The 24,706-nt window shown below is 48.4% G+C and overlaps 2 protein-coding genes across 2 annotated transcripts in view; one reads left to right on the top strand and one right to left on the bottom strand.

The window, feature by feature from the left end:
- Nucleotides 1-653: 653 nt before the first annotated feature.
- CYP8B1 (cytochrome P450 family 8 subfamily B member 1) lies at nucleotides 654-2,186 on the top strand (the record flags this gene model as incomplete). Its single annotated transcript, XM_079538660.1, has 1 exon — nucleotides 654-2,186. The coding sequence occupies one exon, from the start codon at nucleotides 654-656 to the stop codon at nucleotides 2,184-2,186; it is 1,533 nt and encodes a 510-aa protein (XP_079394786.1).
- A 3,734-nt stretch (nucleotides 2,187-5,920) lies between these two features.
- Nucleotides 5,921-24,706, bottom strand: part of OBSCN (obscurin, cytoskeletal calmodulin and titin-interacting RhoGEF) — a gene marked incomplete at both ends in the record, with an annotated part of 161,587 nt that continues 142,801 nt past the window's right edge. Inside the window, 20 exon segments of the mRNA XM_079538679.1 lie at nucleotides 5,921-6,098; nucleotides 6,218-6,367; nucleotides 6,832-6,907; nucleotides 7,344-7,567; nucleotides 8,368-8,607; nucleotides 8,853-8,967; nucleotides 9,982-10,152; nucleotides 11,909-12,031; nucleotides 12,901-13,068; nucleotides 13,167-13,277; nucleotides 13,496-13,618; nucleotides 14,849-18,428; nucleotides 19,893-19,970; nucleotides 20,532-20,577; nucleotides 20,848-21,000; nucleotides 21,455-21,481; nucleotides 22,297-22,469; nucleotides 22,613-22,690; nucleotides 23,256-23,316; nucleotides 24,123-24,323. Of these exon segments, the coding sequence (XP_079394805.1) occupies nucleotides 5,921-6,098; nucleotides 6,218-6,367; nucleotides 6,832-6,907; nucleotides 7,344-7,567; nucleotides 8,368-8,607; nucleotides 8,853-8,967; nucleotides 9,982-10,152; nucleotides 11,909-12,031; nucleotides 12,901-13,068; nucleotides 13,167-13,277; nucleotides 13,496-13,618; nucleotides 14,849-18,428; nucleotides 19,893-19,970; nucleotides 20,532-20,577; nucleotides 20,848-21,000; nucleotides 21,455-21,481; nucleotides 22,297-22,469; nucleotides 22,613-22,690; nucleotides 23,256-23,316; nucleotides 24,123-24,323 (6,076 nt within the window).

Raw genomic sequence — 24,706 nt, 5'->3', positions numbered from 1 at the left:
CTCTCTCACCATGTAATGCCCCTTTATCCCACTCGACGCTGCTGCAAGGTCCGCATGCCAGCAGCTGGATGCCCAGTAGTGCTGCACTGGGCACAAGGGACAAGGTTCGTGGGGTCCCCCCACCCCAACGGGAGACACAGAGGACCAGAAGACAACGTGAGTGGAGCTGTTGCAGACCTTTCCTTCTCTTGGCATTTGAGACCAAAGTAGCTCCACTCTGTCTCCGGCTTGATCCCAATTCCAGCAGCACTTCAAACATCTGTTCCTCCTCTCTTTTTTCCAGCCTGCACTGCATATCTGTAGCTGAGTGTTAAATGCAGAAATTGCTGAGGGGAATTCTCCAAAGACCCTTTTTCAAAACAGTGCAGCCCAGAAAAGAGGTTTGGCTTATACTGCTGCAGAGCTCACGCTTACACCCATCCACTTTATGCGGCAGCCTGTTGACTGCAGTGGACTCTAACCTACCTTTCACTTTAAAAATCTCTGTGTGTCAGCCAAGAAAGAGATGTCCTCACTCCAAATTGGAAAAGCAAATAATTGCTGCCAATTGGGGCAGATGCTGTCAGCTCTGCACCTGCGTATCAGCTGCTGATCGGAAATAAAAGGCACTTCCCTCACTCTGGGTCAAACCCCCAGCCAGGAGAAGCGCTCAGATGGCATTCTGGACAGTTTTCCTCTGTACCTTGGTGGTATTGCTGCTTGGGGGGCTCTACCACCTGGGGGCCTTTCGGAGACGAAGACCCAATGAGCCGCCTCTGGACAAAGGCATCATTCCCTGGCTGGGTTATGCACTGGATTTCAGAAAGGACAGTTCAGCGTTTCTAAGTAAGATGCAGAGAAAATATGGAGATATTTTCACAGTGCTGATCGGAGGCTATTACTTTACCTTTGTGATGGACCCCTTCTGCTTTGGAGCCATTGTGAAGGAATCACGGTCTAAACTGGACTTTCTGACCTTTTCAGCTAACTTGGTCTACCGGGTTTTTGGCTACAAGTCCAAGACGAACAACAGTAGTGCTCTGCATGTTTTTAACACGAAGTATCTGATGGGAGATGGACTCACTCTCCTGACACAAGCCACCATGGACAACTTCCAGAAGCTGTTGTTTTTCAAGCTGAGCTCAGGAGAGGAGAAGCGACCATGGCAAGAGGCCGGCCTCTTCCACTACTGCTACAACATCGTCTTCAGAGCTGGGTACCTGGCTTTGTTCGGCACCGAGTCGTACCAAGGGGCAGGGAACAAGGAGAAAGCTTACGAGCAAGATCTCATCCACTCCAACCAGCTGTACACCGAGTTTCGGAAGTACGACCGCCTCTTCCCCCGCCTGGTCTATGCCGTGTTGCCTCCCAAGGACAAAGTAGAAGCTGAGAGGCTGAAGAGGTTCTTCTGGGATGCTCTGTCCGTGAGTAAGAGCTCTCGGAAGGAAAACGTCAGTAGGTGGATAAGTGAACAAGACAAGTTTTTGGCAGAAATTGGCATGCCTGACTACATGCGGGACCGCTTCAAGTTCATGATGCTGTGGGCATCCCAGGGCAATACAGGCGCTACTTCCTTCTGGCTCCTCTTGTATCTCATGAAGAATCCAGAAGCTATGAAGACTGTAAAGGCAGAAGTAGAGAAAGTCTTGAGGGAGCACGGTCAAGAAGTGAAGCCAGGAAGCCCACCAATTAACATCACCAGAGACATGTTAGCCCAGACTCCTTTTCTGGACAGTGCCGTGGAGGAGACCCTGAGGCTGATGGCAGCCCCGGTCCTGATCAGAGCCATCCTCCAGGATATGACCCTCAAAACGAGTGGTGGCACAGAGTACAGTCTGCGCAAAGGGGACCGAGTGGCTCTGTTCCCACACCTCTCTGTGCAGATGAATCCAGAAATCCACCCTGAACCTCACAAATTTAAGTATGACCGCTTTGTCAACCCAGACGGCACCAAGAAAAATTTTTACAAGAATGGCAAACGGCTGAAATACTTCAACATGCCCTGGGGGGCCGGTGTATCCATGTGTCCTGGGCGGTTCTTTGCTACAGAAGAAGTTAAATTGTTTGTGTTCTTGATGCTGACTCACTATGACCTGGAGCTGGTCAACGACCAAGAGGAGATCCCAGACATAGATTTGAGCCGCTGGGGATTTGGAACCATGCAGCCTGTTCACGACGTTCAGTTCAGATACCGACTACGTGTTTGAAAAAGCTGTGGTGTTCTGCTTGTCCAGATGTTGCTACGAAATAAACCGCCCGAGCTGGTGGCTGCTGGATCCATGTGGAGCCAATGCCAGTATGTTCTTCTTTGCTTAACAGCATGGTGGCTTTTCTCTTCGTCTTCTTTGCATGTAGCACAGCCCTGCATCACCCCTTACCCTGTCTGGGTAGGGCAATAGAAGCTCATCTGCACACCCACAGGGGAGCCCAGAGATACAATAGTGAGGTGGAGGACCCCAAGTAATGCCCTGCTGGGTTACTCCCAGCTCTTCACAACGGCTACCAGCCTGTCAGAAACCAACTTGCACATGCCAAGAGGAGAATGAGGATGTAACAGTAGGTTAATTAAGGACAACTGGGAACCCAGATTAAGGATGAATGCCTCAGCTGGGTCTCTTTGCGTCTGTCTCACCAGAGCAGCAACCCCACAGCCCAGGCATGAGGCCTACTGAGATTAGCCACAGGGATTGGGATTAAAGGGTGAGGCATTTTGTGGGGCACAGAGGAGAGGCAGGTGGGGATTGTAACAGGTTTATGGTGGGATGCTTGAGGAACGAACCAAAATGGAGAAAAGGAGGGATTTAGGTGATGCAGGGAGGAAAGTAGAGTTATAAAGAGTTAAAAATGTGCAGGTGTGTGCAAATAGTCAGCTCACCCATACACTTGCCTTTCCACACTGTGCCCAATCTTTCCTTAAGAATTGCCCTTCTGTGAGTGGAGAGCTGGGGTCTGGTGTGCAAACCTGGTTCCTGATGTCCTCCCAGCCTTTCCTTGAGGCTCATGTACTGGTGTTGTTCCCATCTAATGCATGCTGGGGGTACCTCTTCCCTTTTTTTTTTTTCTTCCTTCAGCAGCCAAGGGAACATCAGTCCCCACAGGAGTTAAGTCACAGCACTGTGAACCAACTTGCTGCAGACGCCGTCTTTGGAGGTTTTCATAGAATGGCTTAGGTTCACATCCCTCCTGTGCTGGGGATCTGGATGCAGTGCTCCAGGTGGGACCTCACAAGGGCGGAGCAGAAGGGGACAGTCACCTCCCTGCTCACTGTTGTCCCTCTGTTGATGCAGACCAAGATGCAGTTGTCCTTCCAGGCTGCAAGAACACACTGCTGGCTCCAGAATCCTCAAGCCTTCTCCACACGGCTGCTCTCTGTGAGCTCTTCTCCCATCTGCACTCATATCTGGGACTGCCCCCACCCAGGTGCAGCACCCTGCACTTGGCCTTGTTCAACCTCATTAGGTTCTTGTGTGCCCACTTCTTGAGTTTGCCAAGGTCTCTCTGTTATGTACAATCAAGGTCCAGAACTCAAATGTTTTATTATGTTTCAAAACATCAAAGCCAGATTCTGCTTTCTGTTGTGAAGGACGGGGCTATGTTATAACTGCAGCAACTGAGCAACTGTTGTAACTTCTCCTGGTGAAGGCAGAGCTGTCCTAGGAAAAAAATAATCTGCATTTTAGTGCTTTGCTGTACTCTAATCGGTGTGTGTGTGTTTTGTTACAGCTTGTAATGACCTCAGATCAGAGTTGAGAGTGGGTTCTGAACAAACATGGACTGGGTTTGGGAAAGAGAGAGAAAAACGATGAGAATGGCAACGATTCAGCAAAAATATCTGGTTTTAATTCCTTGTCAGAATAGATAATTTAACAAAACAATATTGAGTCTATAAAAGACTTCAGACATGCTCAAACGCATGCAAGTATGAGAAGCAAAAATCACTTAATTTGAGGAATAGTGTAAAAGCTCCAAACGGGTAAATCTGCAATTAAAGTTTATGCTTGGATGGGTTGTCCACAGAGCAGTCCATCCCAAAGCGTAGCAGTAAGAGGAAAAACCAGACTGTGCCAACAGATACCTTATGGGTCCTGAAAGGTTCATACACCACACCTTATCACGCTGTCTTCCATAACTCCTTGAAACCCAAGAGAACCGAGCATGAAATCTGGCCCTAAGACCTTGCTTTTCTCTTCTCCAATGCACTGTGAAGAAAGCATGACCTTAATATTCAAAGATGTGCAGACTGACAAATCAGTGTCTGCTCTGCACAGCACAGTGGGAACTGCTTTGCTCCCAGCTTGCTCCATACACAATGCAGGAGGAGCAATCAGGGTGCTACAAGCTTCAGGTCTGGGGCAGCATGGGTTGAATATGTTGGAAAAGATCCCCACTGGCTAAACAACATCATGTCTAGCATTGAACTGTAACATAGTAGGAACTGATTTCCCCTCTTTGACCTTCTGAACACAGTGAGGTGTGGCTTGAGGAAAGGCTGTGCTTAAATGCTGCATGTAGGGAAAGCTCAAGAAACCCAACTGCACCCATAAATGCATCACTCACATCAGAGAAACCCAAAGGAACACAGAGGTTATAGATACAAAGCAACGACACAGCGAACACCATCCGTCCTCAGCAGATCTTGAAGGACTGCAGCGTTCAGGATGCCCTGGGCTTTCCTGAAGAATCTGAAGACAAACTGATGCAGATGCAGTGGGGCAGGTGAGGGGTTGTTGTGAAGTCCTGTGTGATGGGTAAACCAGTCATCTAGTTCTAATGGGAGATTTCAAAGACACATGCCCCCCCAAAAAAAGTGTTGTGGTGTCTACAGACCACAAACCCCTTGAGGAACATGACCAGCTCTGCAGCAACAGCACTGGAAGTGCCCACGGAGAGCATGTAGGCTCTATGACAGGTGGTTAACTTGAGCCCCAGGGAGAGCAGGCTACAGCTTTGTGAAGATTTGGGTAGGACAGACGTGCAATTTATCAGTGACTGGAAAGCCCCAGTGCTTTTTCCATCCCTGCACTCACCCTGTGCTACAAGTGCAATGTGCTGAGCCTGACCAATGGATGTCACCAGGGTCCCGTCGCCCAACCCTGTGTCTGACACAAGGCAAAGACACCATGGGACACATCACAGACATGGCAACACAGCACACGTCTCGTGGGGAGGGACTCACAAGGTCTCTGGTTCAACCCCCTGCTCACACTGAGCTGCTCAGGGCTTTTATCCAGTTGGATCTGTACATCCAAAGCCGTAGGATATGTTGCTGCCTGGCATCAGCCCCTGGAAGCACTGTTTCCCCACAGTGAATCTTTCTGACTTGTTTTCTGTTTCCCCACTCCCGCTATCACCTCCTTGGAGCTCTTTTTGTATTAGAGTTGTTTTCCCTTTATAATTGTTTTCCATTTCCTTTGGGATTTCACAGAATCACAGATCTGTAGGCATTGCAAGGAACCACTGCAGCCCATCAAATTCAACCCCAGGAGGCAGGCAAGAATCCCACCAGTCTTTCAGTCCTTGTAGCAACGGGATAAGCGATCCAGTAGCATCTGAAAGTGCATGGTGCTGGCATCCTGGGGACAGGGCAGAAGTCAATAGCCAGTGTTTGCACACTGACTTCAGGGAAGATTTGCTAAGCTGCTCAGGGCTAGCAGCTAGTCCCATTCAGAAGGGGCTCTGCAAACCTTTCCTGCCTGTTCCTGGAAGCACAGAGCCAAGTCACCCAAGTACTGTCAAGTTACCACCTGTCAGCTGAGCCACGTTAACTGCATTTCAGCTCTTACCAGGTGGCAGTGCGTTCATTTGCTTAGCTGTGCTGAATTGCATTTAGGAAGAACAGAGTCAGCTCAGGTCAGCTGATGGCGCAGTAACTCGACAGAACAGTTTGCTACCAAACACAGAGCAGAAGGGGAGATGATCCGTGCCTATCTCCACATCCCCTTCACTGTGCAATCATGAGGCCGTACTTGGAGCACAGCAGACCCCTTTTCTTTTCCCGGTCAGTGAGGAAATTTCTCAGTTTGGTGGTGGGGAAGGTAACCAGCGCTTGCTGCCTGTTGTCCAAACCCGTCTCCTGAAGCCACGGGCTCTGAAGGCACTCGGAGGCTGACGGTCTTCCCCTGGGACAAAGGGGAGAAGGTCGGTTGGGTTTTCTCTCCCAGATCCCAAATGGGAGAGAAAGAAGGGGGGCAGGAGCTGGGATTTGCACAGACTGCCAGGGGAGCCGACGCTGCCTTACCAGGGGTTTGCACACAGGGTGCTCTGGAGAAATGACACTGCTCCTCCGGAGAGACCCGCGTAGCACCGCGTCAGCTTCACCTTCCCCTTCCTGGTTGTTCTCAGGAACTCGCAGGGCACATCAGAGCTGACTGGATAGGTGGCGCTCAGCCTAGCCCAAAACAATAGCATTATCAGCACAAAGGGCATCGCTTGAGATGCTCCTTCCCCTGGGAACTCCCATCCCATCATGGCAGTGCAAAGAAACATCACATGGAAAACAGAATCCCAAAGAGCAACGTTCTTCAGTGGGCTCCACGACTTCAGCTGCTTTTCTGCTTGGTTTAATTTGAATTTTCTTGTTCAAGTGGGGGCTTTTCAGACGAGGCTGAGCAAGAAACACAGCAGCTGCTGGGCTGCAAAACTACCTCCTTATTCCACTTGGAGATGTGGCTGGGACTGAGCATCCTTGTACAGTGCAGCCAGCTCCACAGCCTCTGCCACATGTCTTTGGTGGCACTGCTCAAGGGAGAGGCTACTACTGATGTTAATATCTGAGTGGGTACAGCTCCCTTTGTTGATGGCTTGGAAATGGCACTTTTAAAGCCAGGGCTATGGAAGGACAGGCTGACTTACATGATGAATGCCGTGATTCCAACGGACCAGATATCAGTCTGTGGGAGGGCTCCTTGCTCTGTCAGCAGTTCTGGAGCTAGAAAAGCAAATGGGTGTGAGCCAAGCTCCCCTCCGATGCTACAGCACCAAAGCCAGCACTTAGCACTTGCTAAGGTTTTGCTACCTTCCTGAGGATGGAGAAAATCTTTCCGGTACAGGGAGGTTGGCTAATCTCAGTCATGGCCGAAACAAAACCTTGAGAACATCAAAACAACGGGGCTTGCTGGCACAAACACTACAACCTTGAGCATAGGACACATGGACACCAGCCAGAGCACCATTGGTCATGACTTCTGGCTCTGTCCTCCATGGTGGCCTGGGAACTGCTGTCACACCACCCATGCCCATCAGCTCCCCGTGAAACTTCTTGCTGGGGTCACCTGCACTCTCAGTGCCTTGCCCAATGGCTCAGCCTATCTGTTTACTGCAGATTGCATACAACATCAGGGTTGCTGTGAATAAACTCTACTCACCCATGGTTTCAACATAATCCATGCATTTGTCCAGGGTAATGACCTTGTCTTGTGTGTAAAACTGTGCATTGCCAAAATCCAGGAGCTTCAGCAGGTTGGGCTCAGTGATGATCATGTTTTCAGACCTGAGATCCAAGTGCAAGATGCTGTGTGCGTGGAGGTACTCAACTGCACTGAGGATCTGCCACAGGTAATCTCGGACCTCCACCTCTGAGTATGACGTCCTGGTAGAAGAAAGTGGTAGAAACCAGAGGTGTCGTATCTGCCTGCCCAAGAACATCATTCTGCCCCTGCTATAATCCTCCTCTGTCTGTATGATCCAATGAGGCTCTCAAAAAACAACTCCAATCGTTTCAGAAATCACGTAATCATAGAATGGCTTGGGTTGGAAGAGACTTCAGGGATCATCTACTTCCAACCGCCTGCCATGGGCAGGGTTGCCAACCATCAGCCCAGGCTGCCCAGCATTCCATCCAAGCTGCCTTCGAGCTCCTCCAGGATGATGGGATCTCTGAGCAGCATTGCCAGCACCTCACTGCTCTTTGAGTAAAAAAATTTCCTCTTAATATCTAATCTAATGACTCCCTTCTTTTAATTTAAAGTCATTCCACCTTGTCCTATCACTTTCTGCCCGCATAAAAGTCAATCTCCTTCCCTTCTATAAACTCCCTTAATCTATACAGAGATTTTTGCCCCTGTCGTGAATCAGGCCAACAGATGCAAGAGGTTCAGCAGGCTGCAAGAGCCGTGTGTCAGAGAAAGCAGAAGTCAGAATGCAGATTTGATGCCCACCATTCCCACCCCCTTAAATCAGAGGATTCCAGCAGATTCATTTTCTGCCACTGTGAGAAGCAACATGGAGGGGAAACAAGGCTTCCTGAGATAGAGTACAATGGCAGTTATGCTATGACAGCACACTGGGACAGATGGAGGGAGCTGATCCTGCCTGACAAGTGAAAGCAATACGTGCTTTGCTACCTACTCCAGCCCTGATGGGAAAACCCTTCCCTCCACTTAGGATTACCTTAATGCCAAAGAGTGGAGTAGCTCTGGTCCCACACACATCTCCTGGATCAACACCAGGTGCCGGGGGCTGACATAAGCTCCCTTCAGCTGAGCTATGTTGGTGTGATGAAGCTTCCTGAGGACCTGGTACTCCAGCAGCACGCTCTGCTTGTCCTCTTGCCAGTAAGGGATAATTTTAGCAGCTAAAGTCTTGCCGCTTACTTTTTCCCTGCACTGTCGGACGATGCTGAACCGCCCCCTGGTACAAAGGAACACAAAGGCAAGTTAAGCTTCTCTGCTACTCCTGGAAGAGCCAGGAGCTTCTGTATTTCAAGATCATATGGATCCCATGCTGTGTTTTTCATCCCTCCCCTATGTTGAGTTACTGCAGCAACTGTCACACTTTGCATGTCCTCCCGTGTCTCTAAACTGTGCAGTCACTTCAAACTGCAGCACGTGCAGCACTTCCTGCTGGCTGGTTGAGTGCTCAGCTGGATTCCCTACCTTTTGATCTCTGTTTGGAAGGCGTAGGTCTGATAGGTTGGGAAAGGTTCGGGTGGTGCAATTATTTCACTCTCTTCCTCAGCTGTTGGGAAATTCTGCATTGCAGCAGGGAATTCTGCAGAGAAGAAGTGGAAATGATTACATGGGAAAACAACTCTGTGTGGAAACCAGAGCTTCTCTGAGCTGCTCTCCACTACCTATGGACAAATAAAGGTGACGGTGGGGCTTTCTGCATGGAAGTCTGCATGTTGGCTCCTGCTTGCAGCACAAAGTTCGATGTGAATGCAGCAGATTCTGGAATGGACACCCAGCAATTCCCTGGTGGAATCCCTCCAGACTTGTGCAGGTTGCATGTGGTGATGGGTTTACAGTTGGACTTAATGATCTCAGGGTCATTAAGGCTGGGAAAGACCTCTTGTGATTCTGTGAGTACGATATCAAACAGCAAAGCAAATCATCAGAGTACACTAAGACACTGCTATGTGTCTTAGTCTAGGATGTGTCTAGGATGAGAAACGTTAGGAAATACTACTCTGAAAGGGTGGTCAGGCAGTGGAATGGGCTGCCCAGGGAAGTGGTGCAGTCACCGACCCCGGAGGTGTTCAAGGAACGTTTGGACGTTGTGTTGAGGGACATGGTTTAGTGGGAGCTATTGGTGATGGGTGGACGGTTGGGCTGGAAGGTCTTGTAGGTCTTTTCCAACCTTGGTGTTTCTGTGATTCTGTGAAACACATCTTGATGTCAGCGTGCCCAGGCACATTGAAGTGTCTGCTTGGGAATGCTGGACACGTTCAGATGAAGGGATCTGATGCTATGGGCCCTGGGTGGAATGACTGCAAAGTATGTTTGCAAATGAATCCCAGGCCAAAAGGAAAGCAGATGATTTAGAGTGGGTTAAAAATATCTCTGTGAACGGATTTTTACAGAGAACTCTTCCCCACTGGGAGGAAATTCCAGTTGGTCCATCTTTCCGCTCCTTGAAAGAAAACCTTCTGCTGTAAGGATATCTTTTTCATGTGAATGTGGATCTTTTAAAAAACAAGAGAATATTACAGGGTATTCAGGGAAGAAACAAAGAGTGCAATTATTTAGATGCCAGAGGAATACAGCGCTCTCCCAGTGCTCTTACCCAATTGATCCTTCCCGCTGATTTTCACTGCGGCAGATGGGCTGCTGTAAGGGCCCATTCCTGCCTTGCTGGTGCAGGCTATCCTGAAGCAGTAGGTAACATCTCTGGAGAGATTTTTGGCATAGTAGCAGCAGTCAGCGATGTCAGCAGCAAGAGTCTTCCACTCCCCATCTGAGCCAAGGAAAGGCAGAAGAAAGAGATTAGGATTCACTTCAGACGTCAAGTCTGTTTTTGTTGTTGGTCGGTTCGATGGTTGGTTGTTGGTTTTTGCTTTCTTCTTTCTTCTTTTCCCATTTAACTCACAGTGCTGGCAGTATGGAAAAGCGATGGAATCTTTAAGTGCAGGTAAAACTGATCTGATATGGGCTGCTTTTGTGTGTGGTGCAACCAGCTGTGAATGTGACCAAACCTCTTCCAAAGTCAGCACTTTTCTGTTTGATCAGTCCAAGGTGTGGCAACACTGCTTCAAAGGAATGGTGAAACTTCATGCCAACAATCCCCAATGTAAATAGACCTCAAGAGCTCTGAACTCTGAAAAGCTTAAAGAAAACCCCGGCTTTATCTGCTTTATCCCTTTGGTCCTGTCTTGAAACTGAAAGCAGGAGGGTGGGATTTCAGAGCACAGCCATTCATAAACACCCTTCTAGCTAACCCAGTACTTGAAACTGAGGCCAAATTCCCTCTGCTTTTATAATGTATGGGAGGTGTCTCAGGGAAATGAAACTAGGTTTGTCTTGGGACTGAGGTGTGAAATAGAAGATCAGCAGCAAACGTTTCATGTGATGCTGTGTCCCACTTTGTCATTGCTACTGAAACTGTCCGAGATTAAACCCATCCTTTCATTCAACTACACCCTGACAGACACCCTCAAATCTTAGCACAGGCAGTAATTCTCTTAATATAAAGGTATCAATGACTTTGCAGGGTTCTGGTTGGAGTAGGGTGTGTGTGCATGTAGGAAGGAGGAGATACAGCTTAGAATCAGAGAAGCACCTGCAGAAGCAGCATGCAAAGGCCTACTATCAAATACTGAATGAGGCAAGGATTATTTTTTCTGCTTATCTTAATCCTCCTGTGTTCAGAAAGTAGGATTTCACACGTCCCTGCCAAACACACCGAATGTGACTGTACGTAGTAGATGCAGTTTCCCATTTTTCCTCCCACCTGGAACAACTTGCATCTTACATCCTCCCTGGAGCATTGCCTGCAGTTGTGTCAAAAGGATTAAACAACAAAGAAAGCTGCAGTACAGGAAAAATGTTATCAGCTCCAGAATAAAAAGCTGTGTTTGTGTTATCCAGAATGAAGTGCACGTATACTGGGAGAGTTAAAAGAAGGTACATGGAGCAGCTCAGTCCAAAGGTTTATGTTTACATGACTGCAGTAGAGATGATGTCAGTCACAGTATTCACAAGAGCAGCAGAACCAATCCCAAGAGAGACAGAGAGGGAACTGACTCAGAGTTCATGGAATTAAACAAGAAAACATCCACTGACTTCACTGTGCTCTGGATCAAGCCTTGGAAGAGAGCCTTGAAGGGATGGCATGCAGGTTTACCAAACTTCTGTCATATGGCTCTTCACCATGAATTTAACTGATAGAAAAAGAAAGCGTGGCTGTTTGGCATGGGGAGAACTGCCTTTTTGATGGCCATCTTTCTCCATACAGAGAAAGCCTAGGTATATGATGGTATTATCTGATAACCACTGGGCTGGGCATTATTAGTGTACAATTATTTCACTCCCATCTACAAACGAGGGAGGTCAAGTGAGGCAGTTTCTGAATAAAATTAATATATCCATATATATATATATGGAGAGGTCGTACAAATTGGGATGTTCTCTGCTAGGTGTGAAGGCAGAGCCCTGCTGTAGGAGCTGGATGATTCTTTAGGGATCTCTTCCAGCTTGGGATATCCCACAGTTACCTTTACTCTTGCACTGGACAGTGTAACGGACACAAGTGTTGGTTTCCACAGGTTTCCAGACCACTTGTGCTCCATCCTCATAGACATCCACAACGTCAGGGGGTGCAGGGCTGGGAGGAACTTCTGTTGAAACGAGGCAAAAATCAGTGACTGTTAGCTTTGTTATGCAGGAAAAGCTTTTCCGTGTTGCAGATATTCAACTTCAAATGTATACGCGTCTGTATTTATGGATGTGACCATTCCTCATGGAACAAAAGTTTAACTGTGCCTTGTTTAAAATAAATATTAAGGTCTTGAAGTCTGATGTTATGTCTGTGTTTACTAGCTGAGTTCTGAACCCAGGAGAAAAGTTAAAGAATGTAGAAGAGGGAATGAGAAGCTGTGGGTGCCCCATCCCTGGAGGTGCCCAAGGGGTCCTGGGCAGCCTGACCTGGTGGGGTCACCCAGCCCATGGCTGAATGGGCTTTGAGGTCCCTTCCAACCCAACCATTCCACGATTCTGCAAATCAGCACTGCAAAATGTGCCACGCTACCAGCTAGCAAGGGCTGTGAACTACAGCAGGCAAAGGAGAAACTTTCCCCTGAATGTTTCTGCAGGAATCTCACCTTGGAGATGCTTTACAGGTCACATTTTCTTGGTGGCAGAAGAACTGCCATCCCTACACTTGGGTCTGCCTTCAATTTCAAGGGGGAATGGTTTTAAAGTGAGACAGGGGAGGTTTAGGTTGGATATGAGGAGGAAGTTTTTCAGCCAGAGGGTGGTGAGGCACTGGCACAGGTTGCCCAAGGAGGCTGTGGATGCCCCATCCCTGCAGGCATTCAAGGCCAGGCTGGATGTGGCTCTGGGCAGCCTGGGCTGCTGGTTGGCGACCTGCACACAGCAGGGGGTTGGAACTAGACAATCTTTGAGATCATTTGCAACCCAGGCCATTCTATGATTCTATGCTTCAAAATCAGCGCTTGCAGTATAAAAATGTAGATCCTTTTGTTACCTGCTTTCCTTACAACGCAGGAGGTGGATGCTGAGCCCAGGGAGCTGGTGGCCACGCAGGTGTAAATGCCAAAATCCTCAGCACTGACAGAGAGAATAGTTAACAGCTGGAAGTGCTTGAGTGTGGACGAGATGAGGATCCGACTGCTGCTGTGGACTGGCATCCCATCTGCAAGGTGGAACATATGAGAAATAAGTACCTTGGCAATGTAGAGGTGCCTAAGCCACCCCTGTCCTGGAGGGACCTGCGGAGGGCTGCAAGCTCACCTCTGAACCAGCGGATGTGCAGGGAGGAGTGCGGGGTCGTCCGGCACGACAGCGTCACGCACTGTCCTGCAGCAGCTGCCTGGTCCAGGAGCTCCTCAACAAACGAAGGTGCTGCCAAGAAGAGACAAACATTGATGCAGAACGGCCAGGAGCGCTACGTGGTGAATGAGTGTGAGAAGAAGACTGTAAAACATTTTAAATCAGAGTAAACATTTTGTTCATGCCCTGGCATTCCTCTGACCGTGGCTTTTCAGAGGCGTTCATGGCATGCAGGCAATGAGGCTGTGTTCAGTTCCATGCACACCACACTGCTTATGCACCAGCAATACCTTTCTCTTTTGGCATGAGGCTTGGTAATTTGAACGAAGGAAGTCCTGATTTCCACTTCAGAGATCCTTCAGCTCCTGCTAAGGGCTCTTTTTCTGCTGCCTCACTTCCCAGCTCACCAAACTCTGTTTCAAAGAAAGGGTGAGAAGTCATTCAAGGCCATCGTTCCTTATCATTCACAGCAGGCAGTTGAGCCATTCACACACACACAGCTCAGCAGGGAGAGGAGTCCTTATCAACAAGCCTTCAGTCAACATGAAAGGCTGTGACAAGTAGTATGAGGAAAATGGTACTTGATTGAATATGGCTTAGTTAGGAAGGGTGGAGATATAAAGACAGGTTTAACATGAGGACAGGTCTTAACACGAGCCAGCAAGGTGCCCTTGCAGCTCGGAAGGCAAATGATATCCTGGGCTCCAACAAAAGAGGGGTGGCCAGCAGGGACAGGGAGGTGATTCTCCCCCTCTACTCTGCTCTTGTGAGGCCCCATCTGGAGTACTGAGTCCAAGTGTGGAGCCCCCAGTATAAGAAAGACAGGGAGCTGTTGGAGAGGGTTCAGAGGAGAGCAACAAAGATGATCAGGGGACTGGAGCACCTCCCCTATGAAGACAGGCTGAGGGAGCTGGGCTTGTTAAGCCTGGAGAAAAGAAGGCTGCGGGGTGACCTCAGTGCAGCCTGCAGTACAAAGGGAGCCTACAGACAGCAGGGGAATCAGCTCTTTGAAAAGGTTGACAACTGCAGGACAAGGGGAAATGATTTTGAGTTGAGGGAGGGGAGATTTAGGTTGGATGTCAGGGGGAAATTCTTTACAGAGAGAGTGGTGAGGTGCTGGAACAGCTGCCCAGAGAGGCTGTGGATGCTCTGTCCATCCCTGGAGGTGTTCAAGGCCAGGTTGGATGGGGCTCTGGGCAGCCTGGTCTAGTGTTAAATGGGGAGGTTGGTGGCCCTGCATGTGGCAGGGGGGTTGGAGATTCATGATCCTTGAGGTCCCTTCCAACCCTGGCCATTCTGTGATTCTGTGACAGGTTCTGCTGTCCAGACTTATGTATCATCAAGGCAGGAAGCCAGAGTGAGTTCACCAACTTTGCCCAGTCTTTAGAATTTGTCACGCTCAGCTGATAACTGCAGAAGATGCTGCAGGGAGTGAAGCGTCTCATTCAGCCCCAATATGTTTTCATGAAAACTCGGGCAGGGGAATTTTAGCTGCTGCCATCAGCAGGTCAGCCCAGCTGACTCTGCAAGGAGGTCAGTTTTGCAATGGCTGTCTAACCACAGCCTCAGACACACTGGGGACACAGGGGCAGTTGTAGCAGTTATAGTGGGGAACCTATGAAGGCACAGTGTGAAATACTTACCTTCCTCTGACTCTGGCTCTGGAGATATCTTTCCTTTTAGGATTCTTGAAATATGGGCAACAGAAGCTTTGACTTTCTTCTTCAGGCTCTGCTCCACTGACCGCTCCGCTGAATGAGACCTTCCATAAGGTTTAAAGAGCCCTGGCTTGCTGTAGAAGGAGCTTTTCTGCTTACCACTCGAGTCTTTCTGGGGGCCATACATTTCCCTATGACTCTCTGCCACTTTTCCCGTAGCTAACAGGTTCCCCCCCTCTGAATCCTCAGTTATTTCCAAATGGTTCCTCCCTTTCTTTTCTTCCACCTCTTCTCTGATGCACAGCCTCTTATCCTTATGCAGATGTCCCCCGGGAGGTGACCTTGCCCTTTCACTTAAAGGTATGAACCGTCTGCCCGTCGGTTTGGGCTGAGGCTTCCTAAAATTCATAAATTCAAACGGAAAATAGACAATGTCATACAAGTCTGAGAAATTCAAATAGGCAGGCTCCACCTCCGAGATGTCAAGTTTGGGAGTTCCGCTGCCGAGACACGGGGTTTCATCCGACAGGTCTTTGATTTTCACCAAAGAAACTTCTGGGTGCCTACCAGTGCCTTTGCTCACTGGTGCTTGGCTGGGGGCTTTCCCAACAGCTGAGCTGTGTGTTGGGGGAATGCTCTCTTGGCTGCAACTGGGGCTCTCGAGTGCTGAGTCCTCCAGGTGTTCACATTCCTGCCCTTGCAGTACTGCTGGCTTCTCACTCAGTGCAAAATAGGATTCAGCAAGATCTTCCAGCTCAGAGAGTTCTCCTATTTTACCTCCTTGTAGGGAATGGTAGGAGATGTCTGTAGGTGCTTGGCCATCGGGGCCTTTGTAGAATGTATCCGGGGCAGAGATCTGCTTTCTGCACTCCTCCTGGCCAGCAACCGACTCTGCCCACACGTTCATCTCTTCAGAGAGGGAAACCATCTCGTCCACCAAACCTTCCAGGGCAGCAGACTCCTCGTCACTGTAAAAAGAAGACCTGTGCTGTGACAGGTCCTGACTTCCAGCCCTGCAGAGCGATGGTGGCACAGGTTGTCCAGCATCATGGCTTCCACTTCCCAAGGCAGTATCTCCGTCCTCGCCATAAACCATCAGCTGTTCCTCGTATTCCAGCTGATAGACTGAAGCTGGAGACTGAACTTGTGCTGGTGGAGCAGCTAAGATACTCGGGTGAACACCCTCCTGAGCAGAAGAAACTTTCCCACTAGGATAAGCAGCCTTGTGCTGCTCCAACACCTGACTTCCACTCTCAGGGAAAGGAGCAGATGAGGTCTGTCCAGCCTCTGGGCTTCCGCTTGTGACGATGGATCTCACCTTGCTGGGAAATGCTGCCTTGGGGTGTTCTTGCCTTTCGCTCTCATGGACTGAAGGCAGATGTGGTTTTTGGGATGAAGCAGTTACAGATGGGTGTCTGTCCTCCAGAGCAGCAGGCGCTGTGCCACTGCCTTGAGGAGCCTTCTGGGGTACAGCTGCCTGGATTTCAGCTTCATGGACCAAACTGGGAGCAACCTCTGTGACAGATGGACCTTCACTCCTCAGAGCAGCAAGCCTCTCCTTGCTGTGAGCTGGCCATTCAGTGTGCCCAGCTCCACCAGAGATGGAAGTTCGCACTGGTTTTGGTGGTGGGACTTTGGGAACAACTGGATGCTCCCCCTTTGGGATGGCTGATGTGTCTGCATGAGGAGAAGCCTTCTTGTGGGCTTGGCTTTCACCATCATGGGCTGCAAGCGAGGTGATCCCTGCAACAGCTGGTCCTTCATCCCCCAGGACAGTAGGCATCACTTCTTTAGAGGTCTTCAGCTTCTGGTGAGCATCTTTATCAGCTCTCTGTGGAACGGGTAGGATACCTGGCTGTTTGCCCTCCAAGGCAGTAGGTGCCAGAATGCTTTCATCAGAAAGTTGCTGCATTTTGTCTTTATGTACTGGAAAAGAACCGATTTCTGTCTGCAGGCCTGTTAAAGCAGCGGAGCTTTTACGCTCGGTGAGATCAGACTTGGAAGCACTGGGAGCAGAAGGCTTCTCGGGGGATTGTTTCCTCCTTTTCTCCATCCAAGGGGCGGCTGGGGCTGTCCTTTTGATGAGGAAGCCTTCCCCTTGTAGGTCAGGATGGCTGTGGGCAGAATCCTGGGGTGGGGGGCACACTCCAGGAGCAGAGCTGGAGGTGGTCTCTGACTGCAGCAGAGCCGAAGTGGCCTGTTCACCCTCTTGCACAGCCACGTCAGAAGCCACAGGGATAGATTTAGCCTTCGGGGTTTCATGTTTTTGAGCTGGTGGCACAGCTAGGTCTGAGTGCGGGGCAGACAGAACGGGGCTTTTGCCTTCCAAATCTTCCTCGTCAATATAAGTAGCTTTTGACTTCTTCAGGAAATGCTTCCTATTCTCGCTTCCATGAGGTGACACTGGAAGTCTCTCTAGCTGTTGCACAGAAACAGATGGGCACCCATTGCCCTCACAGTGTGTGGAAGGGGAGAGCTGCTCTTCTGAGCAGTCCTTGCTGGCTGTCCTAATGTCTCCTGAAGTGCCCGCAGCACCTCCCTTGCCTGGCTTTGCAGAAACATCACAGTGCTCACTGCCTTCAGGGCAACTTTCCTGTGCCGCGACATCATAGTCTTCTTCCAAAATATCTTGTTCCCTCACGGATCTGGAGGCTCTCAGCCTGTAGTCGTCCAGGGAACGGCTTCGGCTGGCGCCAGCAATGGCGGGATGTGGGGGTTTCCTCGCAGTATCAAATGAAGCTGATTTGGTCAGGGAACCAAGCAGACTCTCCCTGTGCTCATCTCCATCCTTGCTCTCCTCTTCTTCCAGTTCAAACTGTTCCAGAAGGGGTTCACGGAGACCACTGAGGGGCACTTTGGAATATCCAGCTTTCCGAAAGGTCCTCCTGGCCCTGTCCAGGTGCCTCCTGAGCTCCCTGCCTGGAGAGGAAGGTGCCCTCGCAGGGAGCTCGGCTGCTTGGCTATAGAAAGTGCTTTTAATGACACTCTGTCTAGGAACACACACAGGTGGCTTTTCTGTCCCATCCCCGGCCTTTTCAATTTTGTCCATTTCAGATAAAACTACGTCTGGTTTCTGTTTGAGATCTGATGGGCTTTCTGCAGAAGTCTTCCCCGATGAAGGCTCAGTTACATGACTCCTTTGGGTCGTCTCATCTCTGGGATGAAGCCCTTCCTTTCCCTCTTCTAAAATACCCGCCCCAAGCTCTTGGCTTTCCATAGATGATTTGTCCCCCGCTTCACTTTTCATTGCAGCATACTTCCTCCTCATGGGTTTCACTGGAGGGATTGAGAATTTGGAGTGCTTCTCTTCTCTCACGTGCCTTGGAGGCTCCTGACTGCTTGGTGCATCGAATATGGACAGGTGTAGTTCGGGTGTAGAGCCAAAATGCCTCTTCTTGGGGAAGTGTGAGTTCTCGTTGTCTGAAGACGAGCCGCTGGTGCTGGAGGAAGTGCTCTCCTCAATCAGGTGCCTGGAGATGGCCAGGGAGGTGTTGTCATGAGTCCTTTCCAGGATTTCTGGGATGGATCGCATCACCAGTATGGATTTATAGCACATCAGAGACCGCTGAAAGCCGAAACAAAATGCGGTGCAATCAGATGGAAACGTGGGAGGAGAATGGCAAAGCGAAAATACAGCAATGATTTTCTGCACTCAGGACCACTCAGAATACTTCAACAGCCACTCTTTAGTAGATACAGTCCATTTAGGCCTCAGTTGTTCTCTGAGCATCCCTATTCTCTCATTCACAGCAATAAAACTATATTGGCTTCAGGGCACACTTCTTATGAACAGAGAAGCAGGACAAAGCCTGGGGCTTATAAAGACAATCTAAGCATTCAAAGCAGATGGAAAAAGTTTTTTTTTAACTGAACACATTAGATAAAGGTCTTGCTGAAGTAAATGGCCTTAAATCCACTGACTGTGGTATGACCTGCAGTGGCTCGGGCCAATGGAAGCCCCACCATATTGCAGGCAGAGGGAATCATCCACTCCAACTTCAGCCATGTCAGACACGGCAGTCGAAGCAGCTGAAGTTGAGCAGCTGGCCTTCATTTATGGCTAACAGAGGGAATTGGGCTTCCTCAGCAGGCAATCGATCTGACTATTTTAGACAGCTACAAGAAAAGAGGAGACTTGTTGGCACATGTCTCCTTGCAGTTCACTGTTTGCAAAGACAGCTGAGGGGAACCAACTTAAACACAGCCACGTATCGTACGGGCACCTGCACTGGGGAGGTCATTTCCTCCTTGTTTGCTTTTTAGGACTTTTAATTTCCAAGTCCTACATTACTGGGACTGGTCTACATAATGGGAGGTGCTCTCTTCTCTGTGATATCCAAAGAAAGGATATGTGGGAACAGCATAAAGCCACACCACAGGAGGTTCAGACAGGATAGTGGGAGAAATTTCTTTACCATGAGGGTGGTCAAACTGGAACAGGCTTCCCAGAGTGACATTTGATGCCCCATGCCTGTCAGTATTCAAGAGGCATTTGGACAATGCCCTCAGATAATGCTTTGGCTTTTGGTTAGCCCTGAAGCAGTCAGGCAGTTGGACTTGGTAATTTTTGTAGGTCCCTTCCAATTAAACTATCTATTATGGTCTGTCCTATTCTGTTCCATGCTATGCTACTCTTACACATCTGGAGTGTAAGGGGCACAGTCCATGTATGCCAGAGAAATACTTAAAAAAAAACAACAAAGTAAAAGACCACATTTCTTCTGACTCCACTGCTCTCTCTGCTGTGAGCAGGAATGCTGACACCTCCTCACATCTACCCACCTACAGACAAGTGCCTTAACCTTTGTTTCAGTGCCTGGAGGAAGAGCCCTGCACACAACCCAGGACGATAATAAAGCCCAGGTAGTTTATTTCTGCCACATTCATTGGCTTCTTGGCTTATTCCCTATTTGTAGCCATGCTGAGATCTCTGCTGTGCTCACTGTCTTAGCCCAAAAGACTTTAAAGATGCTAATGTAATTACAAATAATTATCTAAAAAGAACCCACATACCTTAGGGCCAACTCACCTGCCACTTGCTCCGAGCCACAATGAATTTGAGCTGCTTGGTATTAATGAAATGAGCTGCTTCGAGGGGAAGATTGTGCTGCCAGGTGGAACGAGAGGAAAATCAGTGGATGAAAAATCCTGACTGCATTTCCTGATTATTACTACTATTATTTTTTAAAGGAGTGACGCCTTCCACAATTGCTTTATTTGAGAAATAACAGATCAAATTCCACAAACCCATTATTGTAGGCAACATCAGCTTTTCAATTATAAGAGCAAGCCTCCTGCAGTGCATGTTACAAAGCTCCCATGAAAAAAAAAAACCATTTAACTCTTTGCCTGTAGGGATTTAAGCCACTGGGATGTAAAACATAACCTCCTTCTGCAAAGCCACAGCTTCTTCTCTATACGGAGATGCTGTATTTACTCATATTGGTAGTAATCTTTGGAAAGGGAGGATATCCTGACAATCAGCACCAATGTGCCTCCTCTTTCTGGAGAGCCAAACCAGCACTTCTGTGTAGGACAGAAAGTGGGAGACCGAGGGAAGGAATAAAACAGCAAACAGCTCTCAAATAGCCTTAAGAGTTGCTCTAAGAGTCTCTTCCAATCCAAAAAAATAATGATTGATTGTAGTAAGGAACCAGGACCAACTTACCATGAACCACCTGTGGGAAAGGCAGTCCAAAGCACCAGGCCTGTCCCTGATCAGAGAAAAGAACACCATGTTAGCAAATCACTTCAAACAGCGGTCAGGAGATGCTCCTGAAGGTGCCCACCCTGTGCAGACACATTTCTGTTTAGTCTTTCACTGATGTTTTGGAGCTGAGAAGCCATGCAGAAAGCAGCATTCAGCCCCAGGTTTCCTTTCCTTGAGCTGGAACAACCCTCCTGGCTGCTTTGAGGATCACCACTGATCCTGAGATCACGGCATCTCTGCGGGCTGCCTTCAGGAAGCACTGAAAGGCACTTACTTGGGCTGCTGCTGCAGGATCCGCTTGATAAAATCTTTTGCATCTTCACTCAGATGAACAAAATCAGGAGCGGTCCATGAAACTTCTCCTTTCTGGATATTCAGAAGTGTTCCTCTGTCATTTTCCCCAGCAAATGGAGACTTGCACGTCAGGCTTGTTTATTGAACACCGTAAAATAGAAGGGGACAGACTTTAGAGCTGTGTTTGCTGTTCAAATGAGCAAAGCACAAACATCCACGTGGGGCTTTCAATTGCTTGAGGGACTCTGTGTGGGGGACGTGCAGTGCTCACCAATAGAGCATCCACTACAGAGCATCTTTCACCCCATTTTTTCAATATCCAACTGAATTATTTATCCCTGATTGGCAGGTGAGGTCGATGGCTACGGTGGCTAAAATGGGCAAGAGGAAGACTTGAGTGCTCAAGGCTTTACACAGGGACCAAAAGACCTTTGGCAGCACAGAAAGAGCAGCCAACGAAGAGAGCTACAAAACAAATCACCGAAGATCTCAATGCTTCACTCCTGCAGAGCCCACACTTGATGGAGCTGGAAGGCTCTGACCCACAAAAGGGCATCAAACAAGAGCATCCAAGCAGGTGTTCTTACCTTAAGTAGGTGATGACTCCAACAGCCCTGAGGACAGAGGGAACAAAAATGTCAGATGCCTGTCCTTTTTGCCCTCCTCAGGCACACTGCCCCTTTTCCAAGGTCATAAATCCCCAAAGCTTTTGCTTTCACCCTTTGTTGGTTTTTTGTTGTTTTCTTTTCCTTTCTTGCAGCATTTTTATAAAACTGGTCTCAAGTATTCCTCCGTTTTTAAAGCATAAGTGAAGAAGAAGGTTCAAAATACTTCTGTGGAGTTTGTTTTTCTTTTCTAGAGGGCCTCCTGGGGCCACGCTTTTGAGCTACCACCTATTTTATTAAAGACCGCTTTCCTTGGGACGCTTCTTTGCATTAATTAGCTGTCAAGCATCAATTACTGTTGACCAAAATAGAAGAAAAAGGAGCTTTAAATAGCCTCAGTGTGTTTTGGATTCTCAGTGTTCACTTTCAGTTTCCCTTATTGTTCCCTTTCCTTGCATGGAATCACCATTATTAACCGCACCATCTCTACCAACATACGGTATTATTCACTCATTAATTCTCTCTTTGTGCGAGCAATTGGTACATTGGTACAGTTGCTACATAGCAGACACTCCAGGTTTGTTCAGCAGCACAGGATTCTGCACAGTGGGCTCCCCATAGTTCTACACTGTCATTTTGGCAGAGCCAAAGGAACTGAGCTTGTGTCAAAAACTTCAAAATGGTTTGATGCAACTGCAATGAATTGCCCTGTAGGATGAATGCACACACAGTAACATCGTTACATGCTCCTCAGGAAACACTTATTTTAACCCAGATGACCCAAATTCAGGCCGTTCAGTGCAAAAGCTTTTTAGAAAGGTTACCAGATATCTGTTGCCTTCGACACCGGCGACTGAGAGACGATTTCTGGGGCAACGAATTCTGGAGACCCGTATTTACTGAACTGAGGCTCCAAGGGTGTGATCTTCTGAGCAAACCCAAAGTCACAGATCTTAAGGTCTTCCCTCTCGGGATAAACCATAAGGATATTCAGAGGCTGGAAAATGAAATAAAACAAAATGTAAGGAAGCTTTTATTGAGATCAGGCAATATTTTCAGTTGCAGATAAGAATAATTCGAATGGAAAATACCTAAGCCAACAAGAGGCTATGGGAAACAAGACCTGCCACTTCACGTTACCTTAATGTCCAAATGAAGGATGTTGTTGTCATGAAGATAATTGATTCCTTCCAAAATTTGCTTTATGTACAATTTCACCTGAAAGAAAAAACAACAACACAATTTGTAGCAATCAGCCATTAAGTCACTGAATATTAATATTAGGTCAAGAGGATCCCTGATTCCACCAATGGCTCTTTGTTTCTTTTAATGTGATGGAGGAACAGATTGAGACAGAAAATTTACAGCCACCTTCAACTCTGGAAGTCCTCTACCTTTCAATCCTGAAGTGTTAACTGGCATTTCCCTCTGAACATTTCCAAGAAAAATCAGTTTTTAGCAACAAATAGGGGAAACCTGGCTTCTAGACGGGGGATGTGAAACCCTTTGAGCACCCAATATTTAAAAAACCATGATAATAACAATCAGAAAAACTATCTGAGAAAGCATCATTTCATTTCAGATCTTTGGAGACTGAAAGGGAGTTGGGTGTAAGTACAATTCTCAGGAGACAAAGGCAGTGAAGATATGGAGAGACAGATGATCGCTAACTCAAGTGTATTTCTCACATTGGAAATAGCAAATGCAGGTGAATGTTATTCTGTGCTGAAGGATCAGGTGGTTCCCACTGACTTTGGACACTGCAATAAGAAGGGGAGGTTACCTCTGCTTCGGTGACCACACTCTTCTTGAATAAACGGTCGAGGAGCTCTTCACTGGAGCATCTCACAACAGCGTTAAGATAAAACAGAACCACAGTTACAGACTCCTAGAATCATTCAGGTTGGAAAAGACCTCTAAGATCCCCACGTCCAACCCCAACCCATCCCACCATGCCCACTGACCACATCCCTCAGTGCCACATCTCCACAGTTCTTGAAACGTATTCAAGGCTCTGGAGATCGTGGCTGCTCCCCAGAAGGGCAAGGCTGGCCTTGCTCATGCTGATCTCCCAGCGACACAGCCCATGCTGTTCCAAGTCTTTATGCAAAGCTACCGCCTCAAAACCAAGGGCACACAAAGACCTGGGGGATTTGAGTCTCCAGATTGCAGTGCTGCCTTGTCTCTTCTCCCAAGTTCCAGCACCTCATCTTCCCTTCTCACCTACAAAGTAGCTGTTCTGCTCTTATTAGTGGTGTTCATGTGAATGCCTGCTTGCTTGGAGAGCCTCAGGTTCTGCTTTTTAGGAGGTTTCTAGCATCCAGAAGCTAAATGGACATTTTTACTTTGTAGCCACCTCGTCTCAACTAAGAGAGGCCAGAATTCATGAGATCTCATTGGGAGTCCTTCCCTTCCAGAAGAGAGCTTTGGTGCCTAACAGCTCATTCACACTCACACATGCAGGTAGAACGGCTTTTCCTACAATAGCAGAACACAGTAAATCAGTGAGGACGCACAGAGCGCTGGGGGGAATGGTTGGGTGTGTTCTGCTATCTCAGCAAAAGCTAAAAATTGCTTATTAGCACAGCTATTTAAGCAATGACGTCCGCTCATTACTTTCCAGCCTCCTCGGAGACACAGAAAAGGATACAACTCCAAGATCAAAATCAGGGTTTTCCGTGTTTCAAACTGATCCAGCAGCCTGGTGATCCTGTCGTGGGACAGAGAGGACAGAATGTCCCTCTCCTGATGCGCCCGAGCCTTCGTTTTGCTTCGCAGAGGGATGAATTTGGCAGCACAAGACACTCCGTTCCCTTTGTGTACAACTCGTTTCACAAAGCTGAAGCAGCCCCTGGGCAGAATCAGAGGACAAACCCGGCTCAGCCCCACTTCAAAGCTCTTGCACAGCAGGTGAGGACCTTTCCGTGCCCCAGCCTTGACGGCTCCTGCTGCTCAGGGCTTACATTCTCCAACACAGCTCCGATTTCCCTGTGTGTGAGCTGCTATTGCCCTCTCCTGGCTGTCTCTAAAACTAAGCAGCGAGTTCCCATTGAAGGAAAAACCTTTTCCAGATGTGTGCTGACAAAGGCTGATGCTGTCAGATCCCTTGGATGAACGCGGTGCTGGTGCCTACACTGCTGTGGTCTTTTGAGCTTAGTATTGCCCAAGAGCCATACGTGGGCACCTACTCATGGAATCATTAAGGTTGGAAAGACCACTAGGGCCATCCAGTCC

This window comes from Tetrao urogallus, assembly GCF_951394365.1.
Source record: "Tetrao urogallus genome assembly, chromosome: 7".
Classification (NCBI taxonomy): Eukaryota; Metazoa; Chordata; class Aves; order Galliformes; family Phasianidae; genus Tetrao; species Tetrao urogallus.
Note: the sequence above shows the minus strand (reverse complement) of the source record. Positions and strands in the feature narration are given on the sequence as shown.